We start from the raw sequence: 23,665 nt of genomic DNA, 5'->3' as shown, positions 1-23,665 counted from the left end.
CTCCCTCCCTGGGCACGTCGGAGTTACGTGCTTTCCTGTGCCAGGCTCCCCATTCGGATAAACCTCATTTTCAGACCCCTCCCGCTTGTACTTTTTTTAAATGTGGCAAAATACGCGCAACTAGAAAAGGTACCGTTTTAACCATTTTTAGGGCACCGTGCTCGATTGCACTGTCCTGCTGCCATCACCACCACCGGCATCGTCTCCTTTCGGGACTGCAGCGTGGTCCCATTAAACACTAACTCCCAGTCCCCGGCCCCTGCCAGCTCCCCCGCAACCACCGTTCTTGCCTCCGACTGTGCAAATCAGATTACTCCAGGAACCAAGCCTCAGCAGGACCCTACAGTGTCTGTCCTTTTGCCACTGGCTTGCTTCACTTCACGAGATGTCCCTAAGGGCCGTCTGTGTCAGAGTTGGTGTCAGAAACTGCTTCTTTTTTAAGGCTGAGTAATGCTCGGCTGCCTGCGCTCACCCTACTCCTTATCCACTCTGGGTTCCTTCCACCTTTTGGCTACTGTGCATAACGCTGCCTTGGATGTGGGCACAGACAGCTCCTCCAGACCTGCTTTCAGGTCTTCAAAGTGTAGACCCCATAAGTGGAATAACCAAGTCCTATGACAGTTCTAGGTGCGAGGTTTTGAGGAACCGACATGGGCTCTCCCCCGACTCTCTTTCTGGATGTGCGGTGTCTGCACCGCTGGGGGCCTTTGATGGGCAGAGGGGTCCAGGATGAGCTGCCTGTTGTTCCCCTGCAGGAGGCTGGTCACTGTCCCCAGAGCTGTATGGACATGCCCTGCCACGAGAGACTTCTATTTGTGACGAAGAACCATCGTGGATCTTGCCACATTTGCCACCTCACCTAGCAATGAAAAAATAAAACCTACCCCAGTGGAGTGGTTTTGTCCCAATAGGCAGGAAGTATCAAAGCCAGGTGCAGGGGTGGGTCCGGGACCGCAAGCTTGACTCACACACCAGCGGGGGATCTTGCTCCCACAAGCCAGCCCTACATACTATTTAAATTCCGGGCTGAGCAAAGTCATAAATTAGATTATGTGACAGACCACGGGGCAGGGAAGGCCATGAATGCTGAGGGTCTGCTGGGTTCTGGAACAATCTCTCTTGGCATCTTCGTGTATTGGTACCGTCACAAAAGTTCTTTTTGGAATCTCCCTGTCATACTGCTGGTGAAACAAAGCCAAGGTGGGATGTTGGGTGGGAGGGCTATCAGGGCCCAAGGCGTGGAGTTGCCCACGTGACTTGAACCTTTTGATGGCATCTGTCATAGACACAAAATAGAATGCAGTCTCATTGCAGTTTCCCTAGGAGTTATGCCTGGACTTGGCCCTTTCGAGAGGAACCCCTCCTTTCTCTATTCTAGAAGGTTTTCTAGGGAGCTTCTGTCCTTCTACTCGATACCACTTTCCTGGCAAATGATTGGTCCAAGGTTGGTGCCGCAGTGCCCCATGTTCAGGTCTAACCTTGAGGGATTTTGGTGGTGGTGTTGTTGTTTAACAAGTTGGAGAAAGAGCCTTTCCCTGCCTGGATGCAGAGATCAGAAGACAAATGCCACCTGAGGCTATCACCCCATTCACAGGAGAGGGGGGATCTGTAGAAGGTGAGGAGGTCAAAATGCACAGAGAAGAGGTGAAAACATTCTGATGGCATTCTGGCTCCTGGTTCCAGCTATTCCTGAAGGCCTGTTCTTGAAGGTGGGTTTCCATGAGCCTATCCTTTTGCCATTTTTGCTTAAGCCAGTTTCAGCTGGATTCTGCCCTGTGTAACCAGAGTCTGGAGTAAGAAACTATGAATCATGCCAGAGAACCTGATCAGTCAACCAAGGAATCTTCCAGAATAAAATTGCACATTGATTGGATTGGCTCTGGCACCGGTGGCTTCATCTGGTGCTGGGTCTTCACATTAAGAGGGCGGGTGAAAAGGCATCAGTGCTTGAGAACATCTCCACATGCCTTTTGGTTTAAGGTTTAGGAAGTAATACAGCATTTTGGCAATTGCTTTTTGAACTCTCGGTGGGTGAAAGCAAAATTGCTTTGTGTTGAGGAAAATCCGAGCGTGTAAGCAGTTCATTGTAGATTGCTGTGCCTTGCGTAGGGTTCCTTCCTAATTCAGACTTGCTTTGTTTTGTCAGAGGTGGCATCTTGCTGCATCTAGACACTCCCTGGGCCAGGAGAGCAAAGAGGGGAATGCGTGGGTTGTCTGAGCAAGGTACGTGGCTCATGAGGCATCAGGCCCCAGAATCACTAATCAGAGCCAGGACTGTAATAACAATAACAACTTGGTACTGAGGGGAGGGCAGGAGCCTGGCAAGACTTCCCTGATGGGTGAGTGTGATCTTGGGGACCCAAGCTTGCTTTTTAGAGGGGGCGTAATGAGAGAAGGGGCTCGGGAAGTAGGCTTCAGCTCTGGCATTTATAGGCTCTTATCAACCCTTCCTCTGTCCAGGGGGGTCTAAACCTGGTCCCCAGCACTGCTTCTGACTCTCCTAAAATACAGTGAAATTGGAATTTTATATATATTATTTTTAGTGTGTCTCAAACATCGCACATGGTAACAGTGGCAACTTGTGTATGTATAGATTGTGTTTTTTAAGCTCTCCAGCTCATTCCGGGGTGCACAATGCAGAGCACCAGCACGCGGGGTGGAAAAGCAGAAACGGGGTGAGAAGTCGGGAAGTGAGCAGGGGCAGAAGCATGAGGGCTTGGTCCTCTTTGGCGCACTGGGGAGGGCAGGGGTCAGCTGGGGGCACAGAGCGCAGAAGGTGCTTGAAAATCCCCAAGAGTGAGCTGAGGAAGGGGGAAGGCCACCGCAGTCCCTCTTCCGAAGGGTGGGTGGCATCTTCTTACTGCAAACAGTGTCATACTCCACCTGGATGCCAAGCTTGACCGAAGCCTGGCTGTGAAGCCCCCAGAGCCGTCTCAGGAGAGGGCAGCTTTGAGCAGTCGAGATGCTGGGCCCACCTCAGAACTGTCTGATCATAACCCTGGGTGCCTGCATTCAGAGCTGCGCAGACAGTTCTGATGCCTCATTCAGGTCCATCCCTGACCTGCAAGCCCCCAACCCCTGTCTCTGCCCCCCCACTCCCACCGTTTTGTAGCTTCTGGGGGCAGATCCTGTTTCATGTCTATTTCCTTCACCTCACTGCTAGGTTTCTGGGGCCCTCGTCTCTGAGCCACCGAGAGCAAGCTCAGGAAATGCTTGTTGGACTTAATTAAGCTCAGGGACTTGGCTTTCTGAGACATGAGCAAGTGCCCTCGAATTTTCACTCATATCACCTTGGAGAGGCCCATCCCCAGAGCTGCCGATTCACCCAGTCTGGCGCGAGGCCAGAGAATTTGGATTCTTAAAATCTCCCCTGACGATGCTGATGCTTCTGGTCCCAAGACCACATTGTTTTAGCAAGAATAAGAATATGCCCTCTGTTTAAATAAAGTCAAGGCGGAGGTCTGGGTGGCTCAGTGGGTTAAGCCTCTGCCTTCGGCTCCGGTCATGATCTCGGGGTCCTGGGATCAAGTCCCGAGTCGGGCTTTCTGCACAGCGGGGAGCCTGCTTCCCTCTCTCTCTGCCTAACTCTCTGCCTACTTGTGATCTCTGTCTGTCAAATAAATAAAGAAAAATATTTAAAAAAATAAAAAATAAATAAAGTCAAGGGAGTTGCAAATACAAGTAGAAACAGAGACTCAGAGTAGAAATTCCACATCCTTGGAAGGCTAGTGCTTCATGGACTCAGCGGCCTTCAGGCCGAAGGATGGAAACTGTGGGTCATTCTGGCAGAGTGTGATTCTCTGCACAGCTTCTTGCCGGCTGTGTGACCTTGGGCAAGGTGCCTAACTTCTCTGAGCTTCAATCTGCCTACTTATAACATGCAAGGAATACAGACAGCCAACGTTTCTGCTGCGCTTACTCGGTGTGGGTGTTGAGTTGAGTAGTTGGGTTTTTTGAGCAGCCATGCAGCAGCAGCAGCAAGAGGCCACACAAGATTATTCCAGGAGATTGGGATCCCTCATCTGAGCTCTAAGACTCTCTTGCCCACCTTAGAGGCCCCTCGAAGGGCTTCTGGACTACTGCATGGATCTAGAGAATGTCAGACTCCAAGACCACCCCATACAGGAGGGGGCTCTACATTTTATGTTACGTCAGTGCTCGAGTAAGAAGAGCTTGTGTATAAGCATTACTTTCATAAAGGACTTGAGTTGTTTACAAAGCCAGGTTCTTTGGCCTTTTTGGGGGGATCCCAGTCTCATCTCATAGAGAGCAGACCCCCAGAGTTCGGAGGAGCAGTGGTCACACACGGGACTGGGGACAGCACGGTGTTGCTGCTGGCCCAGGAGGAAACGAGGCTGCACACGGGCGCCATCTAGTGGCCGAAGTGACAAGGGGCCTGCCCCTATTTCTGAGAGGCAGAAATAAATTCTCCGGATGGAGTGGCAGTGGTAGGTCACATTTCTTTGCAAACACAAAGAGGCTGGAAATGGGCTGGGATCCTGGGGGGCTGTTTTTAAGGAAGGTGATCTATATAGATGCAGCAAACTTATCCAGAACCACTCAACAGCCCAAGTGCTGACCGAGAGCGAGTTGAGAAGACCTCTCCCAGAAGGAAGATCGCCTTTTCCCTGGAAAATGTGGATGCCAGGGTAGACACCTGTTGTCTTTTTCTTCCTTTCACCTTTACTGCAAGGGAGAGAATAAACTGAGATGCTTGACTAGGCACCCCGATGGGGAAAAGAGCTGCTTCCTTAGGAAAGACACCAAAGGCAGCTCCTTGGCTTGTTGGAAAAGCAAAGGCAAAATCCAAGGGTGTGTGACGTTATTTTTTTTTGTTTTACTGCCAGGCTGTTCTCTTTCGGGGCCTGAATGATAGATTAGGAGATATATGAATATGGGTAAAGATTATTTTTTAAAAATTAAGTATTGCAAGGTGTTTGTTTTTTTTTCAGTGGTTCTGACTGCATATTCTTTCTGTGCAGGGGACCCGCTGCAGGGTCGGGGCCCAGCAGCAGGGATAGGACCTCAGGGGGCAGGTGCTGGGGCTTGGATCCAGCTTCCCTGTTCCCCTCACGGCTGTGTGGGGCTCTCCGGCCACAATGAAGCCACCCGGCCAGTCAGGTTCGGTTGTAACACTAGAGAATTGCCTCAGTTCCTCTGCTGGGGTAGAAGAGGACCTCAGTAGCTGATAAAGTCAAGGTCCCACAACCTCCTGGGCACCCCATGTCCCTTCCGGCTGCTGAACAAATGTCCTTCCATTCACATCACAGTCTGAAGGTGAGTTAACCCACCCGTGTGTTGAAGGGCCCCGGACCTTGTCAGTCTGAAGGACGCAGTGCTCAGTCCCCACCAGCCCCTGAGCTTTCGTCCATTTTCAGGACGCTGCTTCTCTCTGCTCAAACCTCCCATTTGCCCTCTGAAACCTGGTTCACTGGAGAAAAAATTGCCCACACCCCTCCTCTCTTCACAGACCCTCCATTTCCTCACCTTGGCTGGAGCCTGGCCATTGGCTGAGGATGCCTCTTTCTTTGCATTCTTCCTGAGTGAAGACTGAAAGGCAGAAAAAACCTCTGAACCGGTGGGCGTTGATCATTGGTTGTCTCCTCATGGCTTCCTCATGGGAAGCAAGCCTACCCTCATGTTCTGTACCCCTCTTAGGCCCAAGGCAACTCCCCGTCTCAAGGCCATTGCCCAATCTGGAATTCCTGGAGGACTTTGAGTCTCTCTTCCTGTCTACTTCTACCTCCCCTGCCCCCTGACTCTTGCCGCCACTGTGGTCAACCCCAGTGTTTACCAGAAGACCCAGCTACACCTGAGCCTCAACAACTGCTTGCTTCCTCAAACTGTAAGAGTCTTCTTCACTTTCTCTCACCACCCACCCCTGCAGCCAAGTCTTACTTTGTCCCCATGCAATACTGCTCCACCTCCATATCCTTCATCTCCAGAATCTCTCCTGACCACATTCCTGTCTCCCTCCATCGGCTGGACCCCAATGGGTCCACTGTCCCATCCACTCCCTCGATCTCCCTTCTTTGCACCCGTGCTGTGCCCACACAGTACCCCCACGCCCAGGAGGCTAGGTCTCCTCTACAAGCCGCAGCCCTAGCCAAGGCCTACAGTAACACACGAATGAGATGGAGCTGAGGAGGGGCGCATCTGTCCAATGGAACCAGAGAGGGGCTTCACCTTGGAGGTTCAGGACAAGGATGGCGGAGGCTGGGAGTGACATGTTAGAACCAGAATGAATTAGAAGTTGGTTCACAAAACATTTGACCCCTAATGTAGAAGGACAGATAGTAGCGGTTCATCCCCAAGCCAACTGTCAGAAGACTCTTCTCCACAAACTTTTAAGGACTCCAGAGCAAAGATATCTGCCCTCTGGCATTTAAGGACTCCCTGTATAATAACAAAAACAAAGCTTACCAGCTGACAAGCTCTACTTACCAACGCAGGGCCTCAATCAGCTTTTGCTGCCTCATTTTTTAGTTTGTATAACCCATCAAGCATCACCAACACTTAGGAAAATCTTCAACTTGGAACAGAGAGATCAAGATAAACCAAAATTACCCCAAAGGATACAGAGATGATACAGAGAACTGAAGAAAGCCGTTAAAAAAAAAAAAAAAAGTCTAATTAGTATCCTCAAATACTAATTTCCCCATAAGAAAGCGACAGGGATCAAGAGCTCTTGGAAATGAAAAATGATTGCTGAAACTTAGAAAAGCGTCATGGCAAATTTTGGAAATAAAGCCGAGATGTTTTCCAGAAGGAACAAAATCAACAAATGTAATATAAGAAATAAAGCATAAGCGTCACGGAGGATCAAACCCAGAGTCCCAACATTCTACTGTTGAAAGTTAAAAAAAATACAAACAAAAAATGGAGTGGAGACAATGATTTAGAAGTTAGACAAACCAATTTCTCCTGACAGAAAGACACAGGCCGTTGGGTCGAAAGGACTTGCCAGTGTCCAACTCAAGGAAATGAGACCCACATGCAGACATGTCTCTGCGAACAGGCAATAGCGAGATTCCTTCCCAAAGTTTCCATGGAACACACTGTCCTAGGGACTGAGGGTGGGTGCTGGGGGGTCTCGGACTGAGGGCATGACCACGTTCCTTCAGGGAGCCAGTAGCTGAGGAAACCAAACTCTTGCTCTCACCCGCCCTCCCAAGGAATGGGATGACCAGCTGTTCCTCAGCTCTGGGGACCGGCTTGTGGAATCCAGCCTTTTTAAAAAGTATGTACAATATCAATCCAGTTTGGATTTAAAAACTGGTATTCATTTATTTTTGATAGGTGAGAGACACTCCGAAGATAATGGTGCTTATCTTGGGAATTTCCTTTCTGTGATAAGCACTATGGCCTAGACAGATGGTTTTTACCCTTAGGTTATGCCAGAATCACCTGGAAATCGAAGAAGACAGAGACCAGGGCTTGTTGAAGCAGGGTAGGACCGGGGCCTGTGTTAAGTTTCCTGTTTCCCACACCACGATGCTGATAAGATCAGAGTTCGAAAACCACTGACCTAGCTAAAAATTCTAAGACTTACCAAACAATGACACTGGGTTTTGTCATCCTGGTTATAGCAAGTCCTATCGAAGAGGGCTTCCTTGGCAACCAACAAGTTCTCCACTCTCTGTCTTGCCCTTCACTCCCTGTGACAGCCACCCAGCTGCTGAGAGTGACATGGCTTCCCACGTTGGAAGGGAGTAGGTTTCTGAGTCACCAGAATGGAGGTCAGCCCCGCAGCTCTACACCACATGGGCCCTAATGTAAATTATCTACCTTCTGCCCCTTAGTCCCTACTTTACTCCCCTTTAAAATTGTTCCGGGAAGAGTGGGTGCCAACGAAAGGGACTCTCCTTCCCAACTTCACCCTCCTCGGGTCCCCGCCAACTTGGACATCCCAAGCCCTGGGCGAGACCACTGTGAACCCAGCAGGCCTTGTGAGGTCAAGCGAAGGCGGTGTGTGTGGGGTGCTATTGCCTCCCACTTCCCCCGTGGGGTTCAGCCGCTTCTCATCAGGGTTCACCATGAGCACCGCTAACCACCAAACCATCAGGGGAACACAGGTAACCATAGAAGCCAAACGGGGCATCCAATTATGACGGGAGGGGGTGGATGAAAGACAGAGCGGCAGACAGAGAATCCTCTTCTTTGCTCCCCTCAGATTGTTGGCAGCACGAACTTTTTTTTTTTTTTTAAAGACTTTATTTATTTGTTGAGAGAGAGAGAGAGAGAGAGCAGGCACAGGCAGACAGAGTGGCAGGCAGAGGCAGAGGGAGAAGCAGGCTCCCTGCTGAGCAAGGAGCCCGAGGTGGGACTCGATCCCACGATTCTGGGATCAGGACCCAAGCCGAAGGCAGCTGCTTAACCCACTGCGCCACCCAGGCGTCCCGACAGCGCAAACTTTCTAGCTGGCTAAAGTCACAGACGGCTGCGTACGGTCCTTCAGTTTTCAGGTGACGGGTAGCAGCCTTTTTCTGGGACACTTTCTACGGGAAGGGTTAGTCAGGATGGGCTTAGCTGGGCTGTGGTAATTAGCCCAGACATCTCAGTGGCTCAACACAAGGGTTTGTGTGTTTGTGTATTTTACGGATGAGAAGTCTGTTCTGAATCGGGTGACTTTTCAGGACAGCTTGCTTTCTGTGTGGGGCCTACCTACATGATTCAGATGACTTCCATTTTGTGTCGTTTCCATATGTGGCCTCCACGGTGGCCTGTCACGCGTCAGAAGAAGAGCGAGCTGGAGGCTTGTGTCCCAGCTGGTCAGGGCTTTGGCTCAGAAGTGACACTGTTTATTTCCCCTGTCACCCATTGGCCAGAGTTAGTCACGTGCCCCAACCTAACTTCAGGCGAGTCTTCGGGAAGTTTGTCTTCCTAGGAATCCAGAAAGAGGAAAATATGATTTGATGAACATGTTATTATCTCTGCCACTCCAAACATCCTTTAAAAAAACAAGAATTAAAGGCAATGATTCAAGATATCCTGTTAATATATGGTGTTTTGGTTTTTTAGTTTGTTTGTTTGAGTAGGCTCCATGCCCAGTGTGGGGCTTGAACTCATGACCCTGAGATTAGGAGTCACACTTCACCGACGGAGCCAGCCGGGTGACCCTCCTGTTAGTATATGAAAAGCTGAATGGTGTTGCGGTCAATAGGAAATCTGTCTGTAATCCATCATTTCCTGAGTTTATTTGGTCACTGGGGCCTTTTGCCTAAGTGCAGTATTCCTTTGAACTGGAATTCTGAGGCACATACTTGTCCTCAATGAGTCAACTGTGGCTTGTGTCACCACTCTTAGAGCACCTGTGTCTGGAACAGCAGACCATCCTGGCAGAATCTTGGAGAACACGAGCCCAGCCCCCTCCTATCATCAACAGATCCTTTGAGGTGGTCCCCCTCCCCGCTTCCTGTGATGCACACCCAGCCAGGCAGCCTTTTTCAGGAACTCATCACAGCGAGGGGCAGGCCTCAGTCGTAGATGCGTATTTGGAAGGGCCCTGAGTGCAACGTCTGACCCCAGGAAGAATTTCTTCCTGATCTGTTCAGGATGAGGTCCGACCCCTCTGCTGGATTCCTGCAGAGACCCAGCCCTCACTCACTTGTCCAGCCTCCTTCGGCACTGTGGGCAGCTCAGGCTCCCATCTAGAACTGGCTCCCCACTAAGCTAGCCCAGACCATCAGGAACAAGGGAGCAAAGCCAGTTCCTCATAACGTGACAGATGTCTGAGGCCCCAATATTTCTGGTTTCAAGTGTCTATGGCAGTTTCCAAGCCTCTTACGGCCCTGCCCTCCATCCCCAACCTCATCAGCATGTCAAGGCAGGGCCCCCCACCATCCGTTGGGTTTGGGCTCAGCATTCCAGCTTCTTGCTATCTTCTGGAATCTTGCCTGGGTCATGAATCACGCTGGTGAAGGGTCATTCTTTCCAGGTTTGTGATGCCGGCAGGCAAACCCAATGAGCACACCTTTATGGCTTCACCCAGATCACGAAGCGGGCTTGGGTGAATCTGGAGAGGCAAAAGTTGGGGAGGGCAGAAAAGAACACCCACTGAGCTCACCTGCTAACCCTCTCAGAGGCCAAGTTCACTCAGCCACTGCCCCGCCGGCCCTGCCTCTCCTGTTTCGGGAAACCGCTCCCTCTGCCCCCTGCCATCTTTTACTATGATTTCCCAGGGGCTGCCATGTTCTTACCAGCCCTGCTCCCTCTGCCCACAGCTAAGTGGCTCAGATACAAGGTCATCACCTGATCTTTGGTCTTGGTAAAGGGTCCAGTCAGTGCCTCACTGAAGTAAAAGATTACATTTTTGATCTGAAGGAAAATGCTGGTCTGCAGGGGGAGAGGAATAAGGTCAGGCACAGCGCCTGGCCCAGTGGGAAGGGCAGACTGGTGGGGCTGTTGTTGGCTCTTTTCATGAGCTCTTGTAGCTCAGGCACGCACCCAGCACAAATGAGAGATGGGACAAATAATGGAGTAAGAGTCGGTGCCTTTGCTGATGAAACGCTGTTGGTATATGTACGCATTTACCTGATGAAATGTATCCAAAAAAGCACCCTCTTTGCAGTCCAACACTGACTCAGCATCCAAGCAGCGAACGCTGCCTCAGTGGCCCGGAACCACGGCCCTGGCCATGTCAGTGTCTCGACCACCTGCTGGCCTCCCTCCCAAGGACCCGCGAGCGTCTCTGTTCTTAGACACAGCTGAGGGTGCTACCAGCAGGCTCCCTCCTTGGCCTGGACCCATTCCAAATGCAGCCCCTGCTCTGGCTTCGCAGCTCCCTGGGGACTCCAAGAGCTGGTTCTGCATTGCCATCGAGTGGCAGGAGGCAGCGAGTGGGCGTCAACAGACTCCTGCAGGCCCTCCTGCTCCCTCGGGTTTGGGCCCATCCGGGGGGTTCCGGGATCCGAACTTCAGAGGGCCCATCCCTAATTCCCAGGCGTGCTCCTGGGACCTGGCCTGGCCGGAGGGATTGGGCCGGAGGGATTGGGCAGTGGCCAGCAGAGGGGAAGGAGCCGGTCCCTGGGCCTCGTGAGTGGTCCCTTCCTGCCATGCAAGAGAGAGGAACGTCCTCGGCTTTTTCACCAGATGGAAAGGAAGAAGCAGGCTGGTGGGATTCTAGTTCCGCCCAGACCGGCCACTGGGCTCATCCTTAGGCTTGTGGGTAAACGGATCAGGTGCCCCTGACACACCAGGTCACGGCTCTCCCAGTGCTGCGCAGGCCGAGTTACTAAAGCAGTTTTAACCCCATTATGGGCTCCTCGGTCCTCCTCACTGTACACCCCCCAAACTCGGCCTGGAGTCTCATTCTCACCATGGGGCATTTCAGTCCCAACCCAACCAGGCCAGCTTCCTGGAATTCAGCCTGAACCAATACTTTTGGGGACTCCCTGCAGGGTTTCAAAGAACCTTTTCTCGCGGCCACCAAGGAGGATGTTCCAGCCCCCTGGACCGCGCCGCGGACACCAGCGGGCAACCGCAGCCTCCCTACCCCGAGTCAGCTGCTCACCTTCACCGCCCATGCCCCTACGGCCAGGAGGACTGCCGGGAATGACCCCTTGTTTGAGAGCGGGCGTCAAGTCCTCACGGAGATGAAGCCGACTTCCAGGTCTAAAACTACCTTTATTTGTGGGGGGCGCCACACAAGACGCCTTCATCAATCAGCAGAATTATAAAACTGTACAGGAGGTACAAAAATAGGCTGTGTAACTTAGATAATTACCCTCACATCAAGCTTTAAAAATACACATAAAAATTGTACAATCTGGCAGTTTATAAAATATAAAGCTAAAAAGAGGATTGTAGGTTCACAGAGAGAATTCTATCGCACAATTAACACATACCCATTAAACAACCGTTCACGGAGAAGACACGATGGCACAGAATTTTTTAAAAAAATCACTTAAAAGAGAAAACTTGAACCCTGACCAAATTTCTCACCCTTTAATGATAAAACTACTGTGAGGCGTCCATCCCTTGGAAGGATCCAGTATAACTTTTCCTTTTCCAGTTTTAGAATGGTCAGGGGTGTGTTGTCCAAAACAAATCTGATGTGCTTTAGAAGCAAGTGCAATTATAGCTGGATACACGTCAGAGTAAAAATTAAATAAATATAAATAGGTTAAATAAATAGGTCATCGCAAAAAGAACACTACGTAAGGTTTGCATTTGAGAATGCCGCCTGGTTGACGGGTAATGCTTCCTAGGTAAGTGGGGACGCCCCCGTCACAGCTTTTGGGATACTGAAAAGGAACACTGGACCCGCCAGACGCACACAGATCACAGGGGGAGGCGAGAGGGGCGGGGACTTGGGCCGGAAGTGGACCTTAAGGCTGCCCCAGGGGGAGGCTCACTGCAGATGCCTTCTTGGTGGTTGGCCAAGGAATACAGAAAGGATTCACGCGCAGATACAAGCAACCAGAACCAGGGCTACTCGCAGCAGAAATCACTGCTTCATCAAGAAAACAAAGTAGAGGATGAGGAGACACTTTGGTTTAAAAGATCATGGTCCAACCTTGGATGGCGGAACTTTGGCTCATCTCTATGGGACACCCAGCGACTTTCTTCTAGGAGAAAGGCCAAGGCCAGGCCAGACTCAGTTACAAGGACTACGCCAGGATGGTGAAGGAGTGAGCAAGGAAGAGACACTGGGATACATGAAGAAAAGGGAGTTCAGATACTAAATGAGCAGAGAGAAGGCTAAAGAGAACGTAAGGAGGCTCTTCACAGGGGCGCCGCGCTCTCTCTCCCGGCTCTCGTGGCACAGAAGGCAGGAGCAGGTGAACCAGCCTACCTCCTGCCAGGACCTCCAGGCTGAGGACCCAATACACAGAGCAGGAGAGTGAGAGCAGACTCAGGAAACCCAAACCCGGCCAGAGTCCAACTTCTGGAGAGACAGCGGCCAAGAAGAGAAAGGCCTACAACCCAGAGGCTCCCCTACATCTGCGAGAGCTCACATCAGCGGCCAACGCGTCTCTCACTGTAGGGAGAAAGAACCGCAATGGGAAACAGATCACACAAAACTTAACCAAAAGTTGACTCTGAACAAGGCCTTCCTTCTAGAGTCGGGAGAAAGAAAATCCTTTGCTGGGCCCACTGACCACCGTGTCACAAGTCGGAGTGAGGTCTCACTGAAAGGCGTCTGGGACAACTATGGCACGGACAGAGAGGGAGAGGGAGAGCCCCCCCTGCATCCAGGGTTTTAGATCCGCCACTAGATGGTTTAGTGACTCACCGCAGACGCCAGTGATTCCCCCAAAGTGCAAGTGCTCTGACGCCCAGGGACATGTGGGCTCTTGCTCAACTGTGGGTAAAAAGACTTGAGAAACAACAAGAGAAATTCTGGCAGGTGCACTGAAGACCGGTTCAACACAGGCTTCAACACCAGGCTGAAGGAGAGCGGCCCTGGGATTCCCAACAGAGGTGACTAGATGCTGCTGTAAAAATGAAGACCGCGCACTTCCAAGAAGTTAACAGCCTTCCTGGAATTGTGCTTAAGATCCACCAGCTCTGCTGTGACAGGACACACAAGGCTGCAGAACCCTGTTCTAGCAATGGTGCAGAGCACAACAGGAGACCAGGATTCTGGAGACGAGGGCGAGATGCAGCAGAGGATGCCCGAGCTGTTTCCATGATGACGGGGCCACAGGACACCTCTTCAAGCCACCTTAGGGGTTGAGGAGGGACCAGGTTCCTCAAAGTGGAGAACGGCTCTTCCCGGAGCCCTGATCCTTACTATTTGCTGTGTCGCTCCCTCCACGCTCTCACAAAAGCAGAGGTTTTGTCTGTCTCGTTCACCTCTGCGTCCCCAGCCCCCAGGATCTGGCCTGGCTCACCCTGCAAGTACTCAAAGTCAAATACATCGAATACACGAGTTTGAGAAGGTGCGTGGTTAGAAACAAAGGTGAGAAGTAGAAAGGGCATTTAAAAAACAGTTGTTCTAAACACAAGCTGGGCCCAAACAGGGAGCGGACCCAAACCCTGGGCAGCCAGCCGGGACTGGCTCCCCGGCCCCCCCAAGGACACTGTTCAGCCACGCGACGGAAGCAGCACAGAGCCCACAGCCAGCCCACCACTTGGGGCACCTCCTGCACCTGACTGCCTGGGGCGGCGGAGGCGAGCAGGGATCACACTCAGGCCCGGCAGCAAAGTGACCGCAGATCCTCAGGGACAACAGCGCAGATGCAGCAGAGTGGGGGGAGGACAGCCATCTGGCTGTGTTCCTGAACCGTGGGTGCCGTGGCAGAAGCCGCAGCACGATGCGCGCCCCCAGCCCCAGGGCTCCCAGGTCTAGGCGGGGTAACCAGTGAGGAGTGAGGGTAACAGCAGGTGGAGGATAACGGGAACTTAAGAAAAAAGTAAGTCCGGTCACTATGAAAGGAAGGGAACTGAATTCTACGAAGACACAGGAGAGCTTCTGATGAGTGGCTCCCAGCCCAACCCGCCATCAGGAAGCAGCTCCCAGAAGGAACGGTGCGCGCTCGGTCCGTCAGCAACATCCTTGATCCTGAGCAGGGTCTCGGAGCTCGCCGGCACCGAACGAAGGGCGAGGACCCACTGACCCGGCTGGACAAAGGACACGGGGGACATCGTCACACTGTACCCTGATCACACTGAACCGCTAAGGCTCTTGGTAAAGAAAAGACAGCAAGTTTGGACTGAGACTAAAGTCAAAAACTCTACTAATTTTAGCCAAAAAGATGGTATTGACATAATTGAGGGAATATTACTTTCAAGTTGTTTAAGGGATGCGGACAGCCTTGCTATACTGCTTTACTCTTCAGCATCAGAGCACGTTCGGAACGTGAGCTCTCTTTCCGGAGGGGATGGAGGCTTTTGGTACTACACAGAACAGAGAGTGTATTATGCATCTTGCATTTATCTTCTTCACGAGTAAGCTTCAAGTTCAGCTTACTTCTGCTAACATAGCATTCTACAGTATGATCAAAGTATAAAGTTATTAAAATCTGCCAAGAGAAACACAAAAGCCTGCCCACGAAGCTCGTGGTGACTCCAACCTCTGCTCCCGACCCCCCGGCCCGTCCTCCTGTCCAGGGACAGAGCGCCTCATTGCCCACATGCTGGCCCAGGACTCCCCCCCAGGGTGGCCATGAGTGTCGCATGTGGCCTTCTCCTCTCTGGTCCCAAAGGCCCGTTCCTGCCTGGGTGCTGCTCTTCTTGATGGGGCAACTTATCACCTTGCCCCCACATGCTCCTAGACATCCCCCCAATCCACCAAAGGCCACCAAGGCACTAGACTACTGTGGACTCAGGACAGAGTAACCTCTTCGTGTCTAAGAGATCAGCAGACACGGCCTCGTCTTCCAGTGGGCGGCGCTCACCTGCCCCAACGCGGTGCCTCACACTCAGGACCCTCGCTGCCCCCAAGGAACACTGGCTCTAGCGACCTGGGGAACTCCGGACGCGTTCGCGATGAGTGAGGCATCTCCGATCCCCAGGAACGACGCCCTCTGAACGACTTCCTCCTCCCCAGCGCCCCTCCCCTCTGGAGCCCCACTTAGAGCAGAGGCTCCATTTCGTGTCCCTCAGCCTCGCTGGTCGAGGAGAGAGGTGCTCCTGCCCCCGCGCGGAGGCAAAACGCAGGACGGCCTCCCCTCTCTTCCTTACAGGCCCACGGGCTGACACCAAACAGGAAGTTTAAAAAATAAACTGTAGGTCTGAAGCCAGTGCGTCCAGGAGAAGGCGGAGGATGCTTCTGCCACTGCGTCTGGGATGGGCCCTCCTCGGCCGAGGACCCCAACTGGAAAGGTTTCGTGGCCAACATCTTCCCAGCTCCCTACAGGTCAGAAGGGGTCGCGGTTCCCACCTCCTGGGGTCGGCGTCTTCCTCTGCTGGACGCGGAGTGGGCAGCTCAAGGCACTTGTTTTGGGAGCCTGGTCTCCCTGCTAAGCGGAGAGGCGTCCGGCTCGGACTTGCAGAGACCAGGCCACAGTCACACCTGGGGCCACCAGAACGGACGGTCACCCCGGCTCAAGGGGTGTCTGCAGTCACTGGAGGCCAGGGCTCTGGGGGCTCGTGGAAGTAGTAGGGCTGGAAGAGCCGCTCGTGGCTGCACGGCTCCATGGCCCGGTAGGTGTGGGAGAGGAGGTGGGGGAAGCGGGACGTGAAGTAGCGCACGAAGTCGTCGGGGAGGGAGCCCAGCGTCTCCCGCACCTCCGCGGGGAGCTCCCGGTAGTGGTGCTTCTGCAAACAGGACGGACACACACATGGAGGTTAGCAGCTGGAAAGCCCAGGAAACACCAGTAAAAGATCCTCTCGAGAGTCAAGGAAGACAGAATGTTAGTTGGTTCTCTGTCGGGGAGAAAGGCGCAGGTACTCAGCGGTCCGTCTGCCTACCTTCCCTGCTCTCCCTCTCTCAGGAGGACGCCTCAGAGCCGAGTCAGGCCCAGGGCTGGGGAGGCAGGGACAAGCTTCCCTGCTGGAGCAGCCCGGTGGCCATCGAGGGGGTTTATACTGTGCTGTCTCAGGCAGGAACAGGGCACACACAGGTCAGCAGAGACCACAGACGACACCAGCATCAGACAGCCAGCTTGCCAGAACGGAACTACTCACATCTCAACATCGCAGAAGAGCAAACCTGTCTAAGGGAACGAGTTGGCCCTGCGAGGTCAGAATTCTAGTAGGAGGGGAAGGACCCACAGAGAACAGAAAGGCGGAAGGTGGCTGGACCCGTCGCCGGGCCCGCCGGGGGTTCACGCCGCTTACCTTGTTTCTCATGGCTCGGAGGAGGTCTCGGACGGAGCCGCCTTTATAGGTCCTGAATTTCCGCAGATCTAGGGAAGAAACCAGGAATGCCATATGACGAACCCATGTCTAAAGAGGAAAATTCCCGGGGCTCCTGGGGACCAAGCGATCAGACTGAAACACGACAGAACTACGCCATGCTCGTGGCTGACAGGAATGTGTCCCCCAGAAAGAGCCTGACCAGGGCAGTGCAAGGCTGAATTCTACCTCCGGGTCATACCCACGAGCACAAATAACCATTCAGAGCATAGCACCTGTCACTGTCTCTGTCACGTGAAGAGACAAAATGAAACCCACATCTGTGTAATGAACCCCAGAGGACACACCCACGAAAGCCTCAACCCTGTGACATCTGGAGCCCAAACCGCCCGGAGCCGCCAGCTCCACATTCACTTCTTAGAAACGGCTGCTGCTCTGGAAACGTTTCCGCCGACTGGCGCGGCGGGGGCTTCAGTGTGGTCACCTGTCTGCAGGGGGACGGTGATGTTCTCTCTCCAGTCCATCTTCACCACAGCTCTCCCGCCTCGCTCCAGCTGCTTCACTATCGGGCCGTCCAGGGACTCCTTTTCTATTCGGTCACTCACGTCCTGCGAGGGCGACAAGGGAAGCAGGCGATGATCAGTGTGTGGAGAACGGGAGGCTGGAGAAGCGACACACTCACGCACAGAATGGTCACTGCCACATAAGCCTCGGTCCCCGGCACCAGCAGCACTGTGCCTCAGTCCCTCCCGATCTGTCACCCTCTCCCCTGTGAGCAGCCCTGTCTGTGGCTCACTGGGGAGAGACCCACATAGACCACTTCTGTGACAGGGGGACGTGTCGCACCTCTCCACAAACCCAAATGCCACACCCGTGTCTCACCCCTGTGCACGCCTACTGTCTCTCACACGGAGGCGAGATGCAATCAACTGACTGTTCATCAGTGAACAACAACAGCTCAGTTCTGCTCTGCATCTTGGGCTTTTCCGTCTACGCAAGGAAACGGGACACGCTCACATCCACAGCTGGTCAGAGCCCCTCGTACAAACAGAAATGACAGATGAAGCCCTCTTCTAGAGGGAGAAAGTTGCTGACGAGAGTGTGGGCTCTGGAGGCCCTGCCCTGGCCTCAAACCCTGCCCCATGTCTGAGCTCGAGCTCCAGCAGCCGAGAAAACCGAGCGATGGGTCCCACACGTGTTAACGTGGCACAAACTCACTGGCCATAGTCTTTTCTTTCTTTGACGAAGGTGAGGCTAGACTGGCTGACTCAGACTTGCAGTAGCTAGAGGAAAGCCCTGGACGGGTTAGCTGCTCACCCCGGACGCCCTGCAGACACAGACTTCTGCCGCAAAGCCGGGACAGCTATACGGGGGGAGGCAGGTGTGGTCACAAGATAGGGGACTTGGAAAAATGAAGACTTTAAATCCTAACCCACAGCGGGCTGGAGGTCCCTTTGTGTGAGCTTTACTCCTGTTCTACATCTTGTCATCACCAAAGGAACCTGACTAGTTTCCAGAAGCCCCTGGAGGACACCTGACCTCCTAACTGTAGTATTACGACCCTAATGAACAATCCTAATGTTGTCCATGCCCACTGCTGCCCTGGGAAATGGCACGAAAGCCTCCCCTTCTCAATCCATTCAAATACCTACTAAGCACCTGCCACGAACCAGAAATCAACCACTCCTGGTCTCAGGGAGCTTCCATGTTGGGAGGTAAGGCTCTACTCGGACTGAGGGTTCAGGGTGACGGTCACTCCTAGACCCAAGCTTCACTCTGACCCAGACCACACTGCCCCTGGGGGCCTGCCTTCCAGGGCGGGTGCACTGGGTATGATGTATCTGGATGAGCTCTGCTGAACTGACCCCAGGGAGAATGAGAAACCCGTTTCCTTTCCACAAAAGCCACTAGGCGGGCAACACCACAAAGTCTTAAAACGGCCAAAACACCGGTGGAGCTCAGCTCTACCCATCCTCTGAGTATGCGTCTCAGAATCCACCGTAAGCAAAAAGAGATGTGGGCAAAGATTAGGTAAAAGAAGGTAGAAAGAATCCAGTGTAAGTAAATGTTTAGATTTTGGAGACTTGAATGAAATTATATAATGCCTAAGAGTTCCTGCACAGTAATCTGTGGTGAAGATTCGAGAAGAGTGCAGAGGTTCAGTTAATAATTGCTGGAGCTGGCAGACGGGAAAAGGGAAGTGCATGATCGTATTTCCTCCATTTTTGTGTGTATTTGTAAGTTCCCGCAACATAAGGTTTTTAAATTACGGCACATCCACAGGACTGAGTACAAGAGTAGTTAAAATTTTAGAATTAAAAAAAAATTTTTTTTAGAACTTTAAGATGAAAAAAATTGGATGCTAATATACTACATTAAATATATTAATAACATACTACTATTAGGGGCACCTGGGTGGCTCAGTGGGTTAAGCCTCTGCCTTCAGCTCAGGTCATGATCCCAGGGTCCTCAGATCGAGCCCCGCATGGGGCTCTCTGCTCAGCGGGGAGCCTGCTTCCCCCTCTCTCTCTCTGCCTGCCTCTCTGCCTACTTATGACCTCTGTCAGTCAAATAAATAAATAAAATTTAAAAAAATACATAATAAAATATTGTATCAAAATATTAGGTGCTGAGGAAAAAAAGGACACAAAATTGTACATACAGTTTGACCCTAACACACTTTTATCTGTATGAAGAAAGTATGTTAAAATATCAACCATGGTTCTCTCTTGGTTATGGGATTAGGAGTCATTTGTTTCATTGTCTTTTGCCATATTTTTTAAAATCTGGGAAAAGTTAAATGAAGGCTTCTGATTAAAAAAATACCCCCAAACCCCAAACCCAAGAGGCTGACCTGGAAGAACTGCAGCTGCTTCTCCAGGCTCCAGAAGAACGGGTGCTTCAGCACATGTTTCGCGGACGGGCGCTTCTGAGGCTCCATGGCGATCATGTTCTCTATTAATTCCCGGGCAATGACGTCTTCTACAAAGGAGGAAGACAAGCAAGTCGTCACTGTCCCCGGCCACGGTCACAGTGAAATACCCGAACCTTAACAGCACGCGTGCCTTTTGATTCAAGATTCTACCGACGGGAGCTCATTGCAGAAATGGTTTAAGAACGTGCACACGGGAAGCCTGGGAGGCTCAGTGGGTTAAAGCCTCTGTCTTCGGCTCGGGTCATGATCCCAGGGTCCTGGGATTGAATCCTGCATTGGGCTCTCTGCTCAGCAGGGAGCCTGCTTCCTCCTCTCTGCCTGCCTCTCTGCCTACTTGTGATCTCTGTCAAGTAAATAAATAAAATCTTAAAGAAAAAAAAAAAAGAACATGCACAAACTTTGGCCAATACAGGGAGTTCTCACCATGAGATCTGGGAAAAAGAGTAACAGGAAATACCCACTAGTGGAGGCTCTGGGAATGCCTCAGGGTCCCAGGCCATGCTCTGAACATGATGCCCCATTGAACACTGATCAACATGGAGAGGGACTCAACGGCATGGACGATTTACCTCCATGTTTTACACAAGGACACACACCTGTCTAATTAGATGACTGGAATAAGATATACAAAGGTATTAACAGCAGGGACTCCTCACTGTGTTAATGGAATTGGGGTCTTCATGCTAACCTATTGTTTCTATAGGGAATAAGGAAAATTAATCCATGAGCAAAACAGAAAATTAATTTTGATTTCTTTTACACATGATCTTAGCCAAAAGGCCGAGAAGCAATAGTTTTGATTTTTTTTAAAAAAGATTTTATTTATTTATTTCACAGAGAGAGATCACAAGTAGGCAGAGAGGCAGGCAGAGAGAGAGCAGGCCCCCGCCAAGCAGAGAGCCCAAAGTGGGACTCAATCCCAGGACCCTGAGATCATGACCCAAGCTGAAAGCAGAGGCTCAACCCACTGAGCCACCCAGGCACCCTTGATTTTTTTTTTTTTTTTTTTTTTTTTAAGATTTTATGTATTTGAGAGAGAGTGAGCAAGCATGCGCATGTGAGCAGGGGGAGGCTCAAAGGGGGCTGGAGAGAGAGAATCCCCAGCAGACTCTGCACTGAGTGTGGAGCCCAATGTGGGGCTCAGTCTCATAATCCTGAGATCGTAACCTGAGCTGAAATTAAGATGGTTAACCAACGGAGCCACTCAGGTGCCCCAGTTTTAATTTAGAGGTGGCACTGGGTGTTATGGGTCAGTTACAACACAGGAAACCCTGAAGTTGGCAAGGAAGGCTTGTTGCCCCTGCACCCAGAGAGCAAGACTCAGCCTGTCTGTCCGAGTCCAGATTGCACCCACTGACCACTGGCCTGCACACGCAAAGTTTATGAAGCAGGGACTATTTGTTTTCCTGAATGTTTATGCAGGAAGGGACCTCAGGTTATTTAACCCTCACAGGTCACAAGCAAGAAGACAGAGGTCCCCAGAGGAGGTCTTTCCCAGGACATCGAGGGGCTTGAAGGAGCCTCAGAGTTGCCGGCCTTAGGAAGAGGTGCTCTAAGCCAACCTAGCCAACCTTCCACCAGCTTGGGAAAGCGTCCTCAATTCCCGGAGGCCCACAGAGTCTATCTGGGCAGCTGGGGTGGCTCCCGACCCCTCCTGCCCTGCGGCCCGCTCACCGTGCTTCTCAGGGTGCAGGCAGTCCAGGCTGTAGGCTCCCAGGAGGATGTTGGCCTGCCGCTGCAGGGACTTGCCAAAAGGGTGGCTGCCCTCCGATATCACGTAGTAAAAGACACAGCCCGCAGAGAAGATGTCCACCGTGTAGGTCTGAAGAGAGACGGAGGGGGTGAGAAGCCTTCTGGAGAATTATCCTCCTCACTCTGCAGCAGTGAGGACAGGAGTATTACTGCTGCTTCACCCACCCTGAAGGGGCCCGGGGAGACTTGAGTAGCATATTCGAAGCGCCCAGGGCCCTGCTGGCCCCCGGCAAGGGCTGCGGGCATGTTGGCCTTCACAGCAGGAAACGTAGGCTCTAGAGCCGAGGTGCAGGGGCAGGAAGTGATTAGAAAAGTACGGGAGTGGGGGGAGAGCCACTGCCCTTCCATTCGTCTGAACAGGACCATATGGCAAGTGCCAGCAGCATGCTGTTCACATAGAAGCTCTTTGACAAACATCATTCTCCATGTGCCACAGTCCCCAAGCCTTGAATTCAGGGGCTGTGTCTCTTGAAGAGGCAGGAGGCCGAGAGCTGCGCCCGGGACTCACAGGGTTGTCCTTGCAGTCTTCGCTCAGCATCTCTGGGGCGATCCAGCCTTCCGTGCCCGGCACTCCGGAGCGGCGGCTGAAACTGTGCCTGCCTACAGCTAGCTTCTTGCACAGGCCGAAGTCCGAAATCATGGCCTTGATCCTGCCATGTGCGTTGGGCATGGAGAGGAGAATGTTGTGGGGCTTCAGGTCTCTGTGAACTAACAGAACGCTCCAGATCAGTCCCACACTCACCACGAGTAATGTCAGGGAGTGCACCCTCTCAGATTCCCAGTAAGCCTGCTGCCACCTCTAAGGGTTCTAGCCTGCAACTGTGAGAGTCCTCTTTGAACTCTTATTGTCAGAAGGCCACCAAACCTCGCCATGTGCATACCAGCGATAAAGCACAGATTCTCAGCAGAGGGAGGGACCACGCCTGCAGCCGCCAGCCTGCCCCTCCCCCAGCAGGGGCGCAGCCTGGGAAAGGGAAGCGTCTCACCAATGTTGAGGGAGTGCAGATGCGCCAGGCCCGAGGTGGTCTGCTGCAGCAGGGTGATGGGCTCCAAGCCGAGGTGGGCAAAGTCCTTCTGCTCCACGTACTGCAAGAGACACGAGGCCGAGGTCATGCACACAGCCCCTCTGCAGGGACAGCCCCAAACCAACCCAACCCCCTTCCCCTGACACCCCCCCCCCCCACAATACATTCTTTTTTTCATTCCAGTGATTTAATTTTGTTTAGAAAACTCCTGCCTGCAGCTTTTTGCTTTAATTAACATTTGGGATTCGGTCCGCTCATTTTCTTTGATCCTATTTATACTGACAACATTCTCTGCCCAACAGACTTTCTCCTGAAGCCAGAGGCTCAGTTAACCAAACAGAAGTCCCGAGGGACTCGTGTACAGTGATAAAGGTAAGAGTGCACGGAATTCAAGTTCATGGCCTCATACAGGCAAACCTGCAAGTGCAGCCAGCTAATACCGAGACAGGTTCCCAGTGAGCCTAGAGATCGAGCTTGAGCAAAAGGGGTTCGCAGGAGGATCTCCAAGGCCTGACTGCTCGGCCAGCATCCTCCAAGCCCGCACTAGCCCTGTTCAGGGTGAGAACTGCAGGGTTTCCTGGGGGCAGTGGAGACAGACACCAACTGCAACCAAAGATTGTCCCACCCAACTGAAGATGAGGGGCTGAAAAGGCTCTCCTTCTGGGCTATTTGTGGTTAAGCGGGTGTGTCTGTCAAAAGCACCAAACTGTTCACTCAAAGTCCTACACTGTTTTGTGACCTCAATGAAGTGAATATAAAGAAATAAAAGAAAAAGAAAGTGTAATCCCTCGAGCCACCGCTGCCCGGAGGAGGGAGGCTGCAGCCGCCGGGGCTCCCACCTCCTGCAGGGTGGCGGCGCACAGCTCGATGGCAATGTACTGGAACTGTCGGTCCCTCTCCGTGCAGAAGTAGCGAATCACGTTGGGGTGCTCATCGGATTCTCGAAGCAGCTGGACCTCACGGTCCGCGAAACTGAAACACTCGGGAAGGATCCTCTTGACAGCCACGTCACGGTTGTCAAACATGCCCCTGAGGACAAGGATCAGGGGCTGGGTTGGGGACGCAAAGCAGGCTGTGGAGACGAGAGACCCACAGGCCCACGGTGCTCTGTGTCCCTTGAGGCAGCAGCCACCCCGTGAGCTCCCCAGCCCTAACCAAGCACCAGGTGGCCTTCCCTTCCTCCCCAGAGGTGAACTCCTCCATCTTG

The 23,665-nt window shown here is 52.4% G+C and overlaps 1 protein-coding gene across 2 annotated transcripts in view; it reads right to left on the bottom strand.

Moving 5' to 3' along the window:
- Positions 1–11,605: 11,605 nt before the first annotated feature.
- ERN1 (endoplasmic reticulum to nucleus signaling 1) overlaps positions 11,606–23,665 on the bottom strand; it is a 77,209-nt gene continuing 65,149 nt past the window's right edge. For both annotated transcript variants that reach the window (XM_059150204.1, XM_059150205.1), the window contains 8 exons: positions 23,298–23,487; positions 22,420–22,519; positions 21,942–22,141; positions 21,356–21,503; positions 19,601–19,728; positions 17,231–17,354; positions 16,729–16,796; positions 11,606–16,206 (listed from right to left, as the gene is read on the bottom strand). In XM_059150204.1, coding sequence (XP_059006187.1) covers positions 15,994–16,206; positions 16,729–16,796; positions 17,231–17,354; positions 19,601–19,728; positions 21,356–21,503; positions 21,942–22,141; positions 22,420–22,519; positions 23,298–23,487 — 1,171 coding nt within the window. In that variant the 3' untranslated portion in view covers positions 11,606–15,993. The remainder of the gene's footprint in view (positions 16,207–16,728; positions 16,797–17,230; positions 17,355–19,600; positions 19,729–21,355; positions 21,504–21,941; positions 22,142–22,419; positions 22,520–23,297; positions 23,488–23,665) is intronic.

The sequence above is a fragment of the Mustela lutreola genome, chromosome 15, assembly GCF_030435805.1.
Source record: "Mustela lutreola isolate mMusLut2 chromosome 15, mMusLut2.pri, whole genome shotgun sequence".
NCBI classification, from domain to species: Eukaryota; Metazoa; Chordata; class Mammalia; order Carnivora; family Mustelidae; genus Mustela; species Mustela lutreola.
This window is presented reverse-complemented; position numbering and strand designations above follow the sequence as displayed.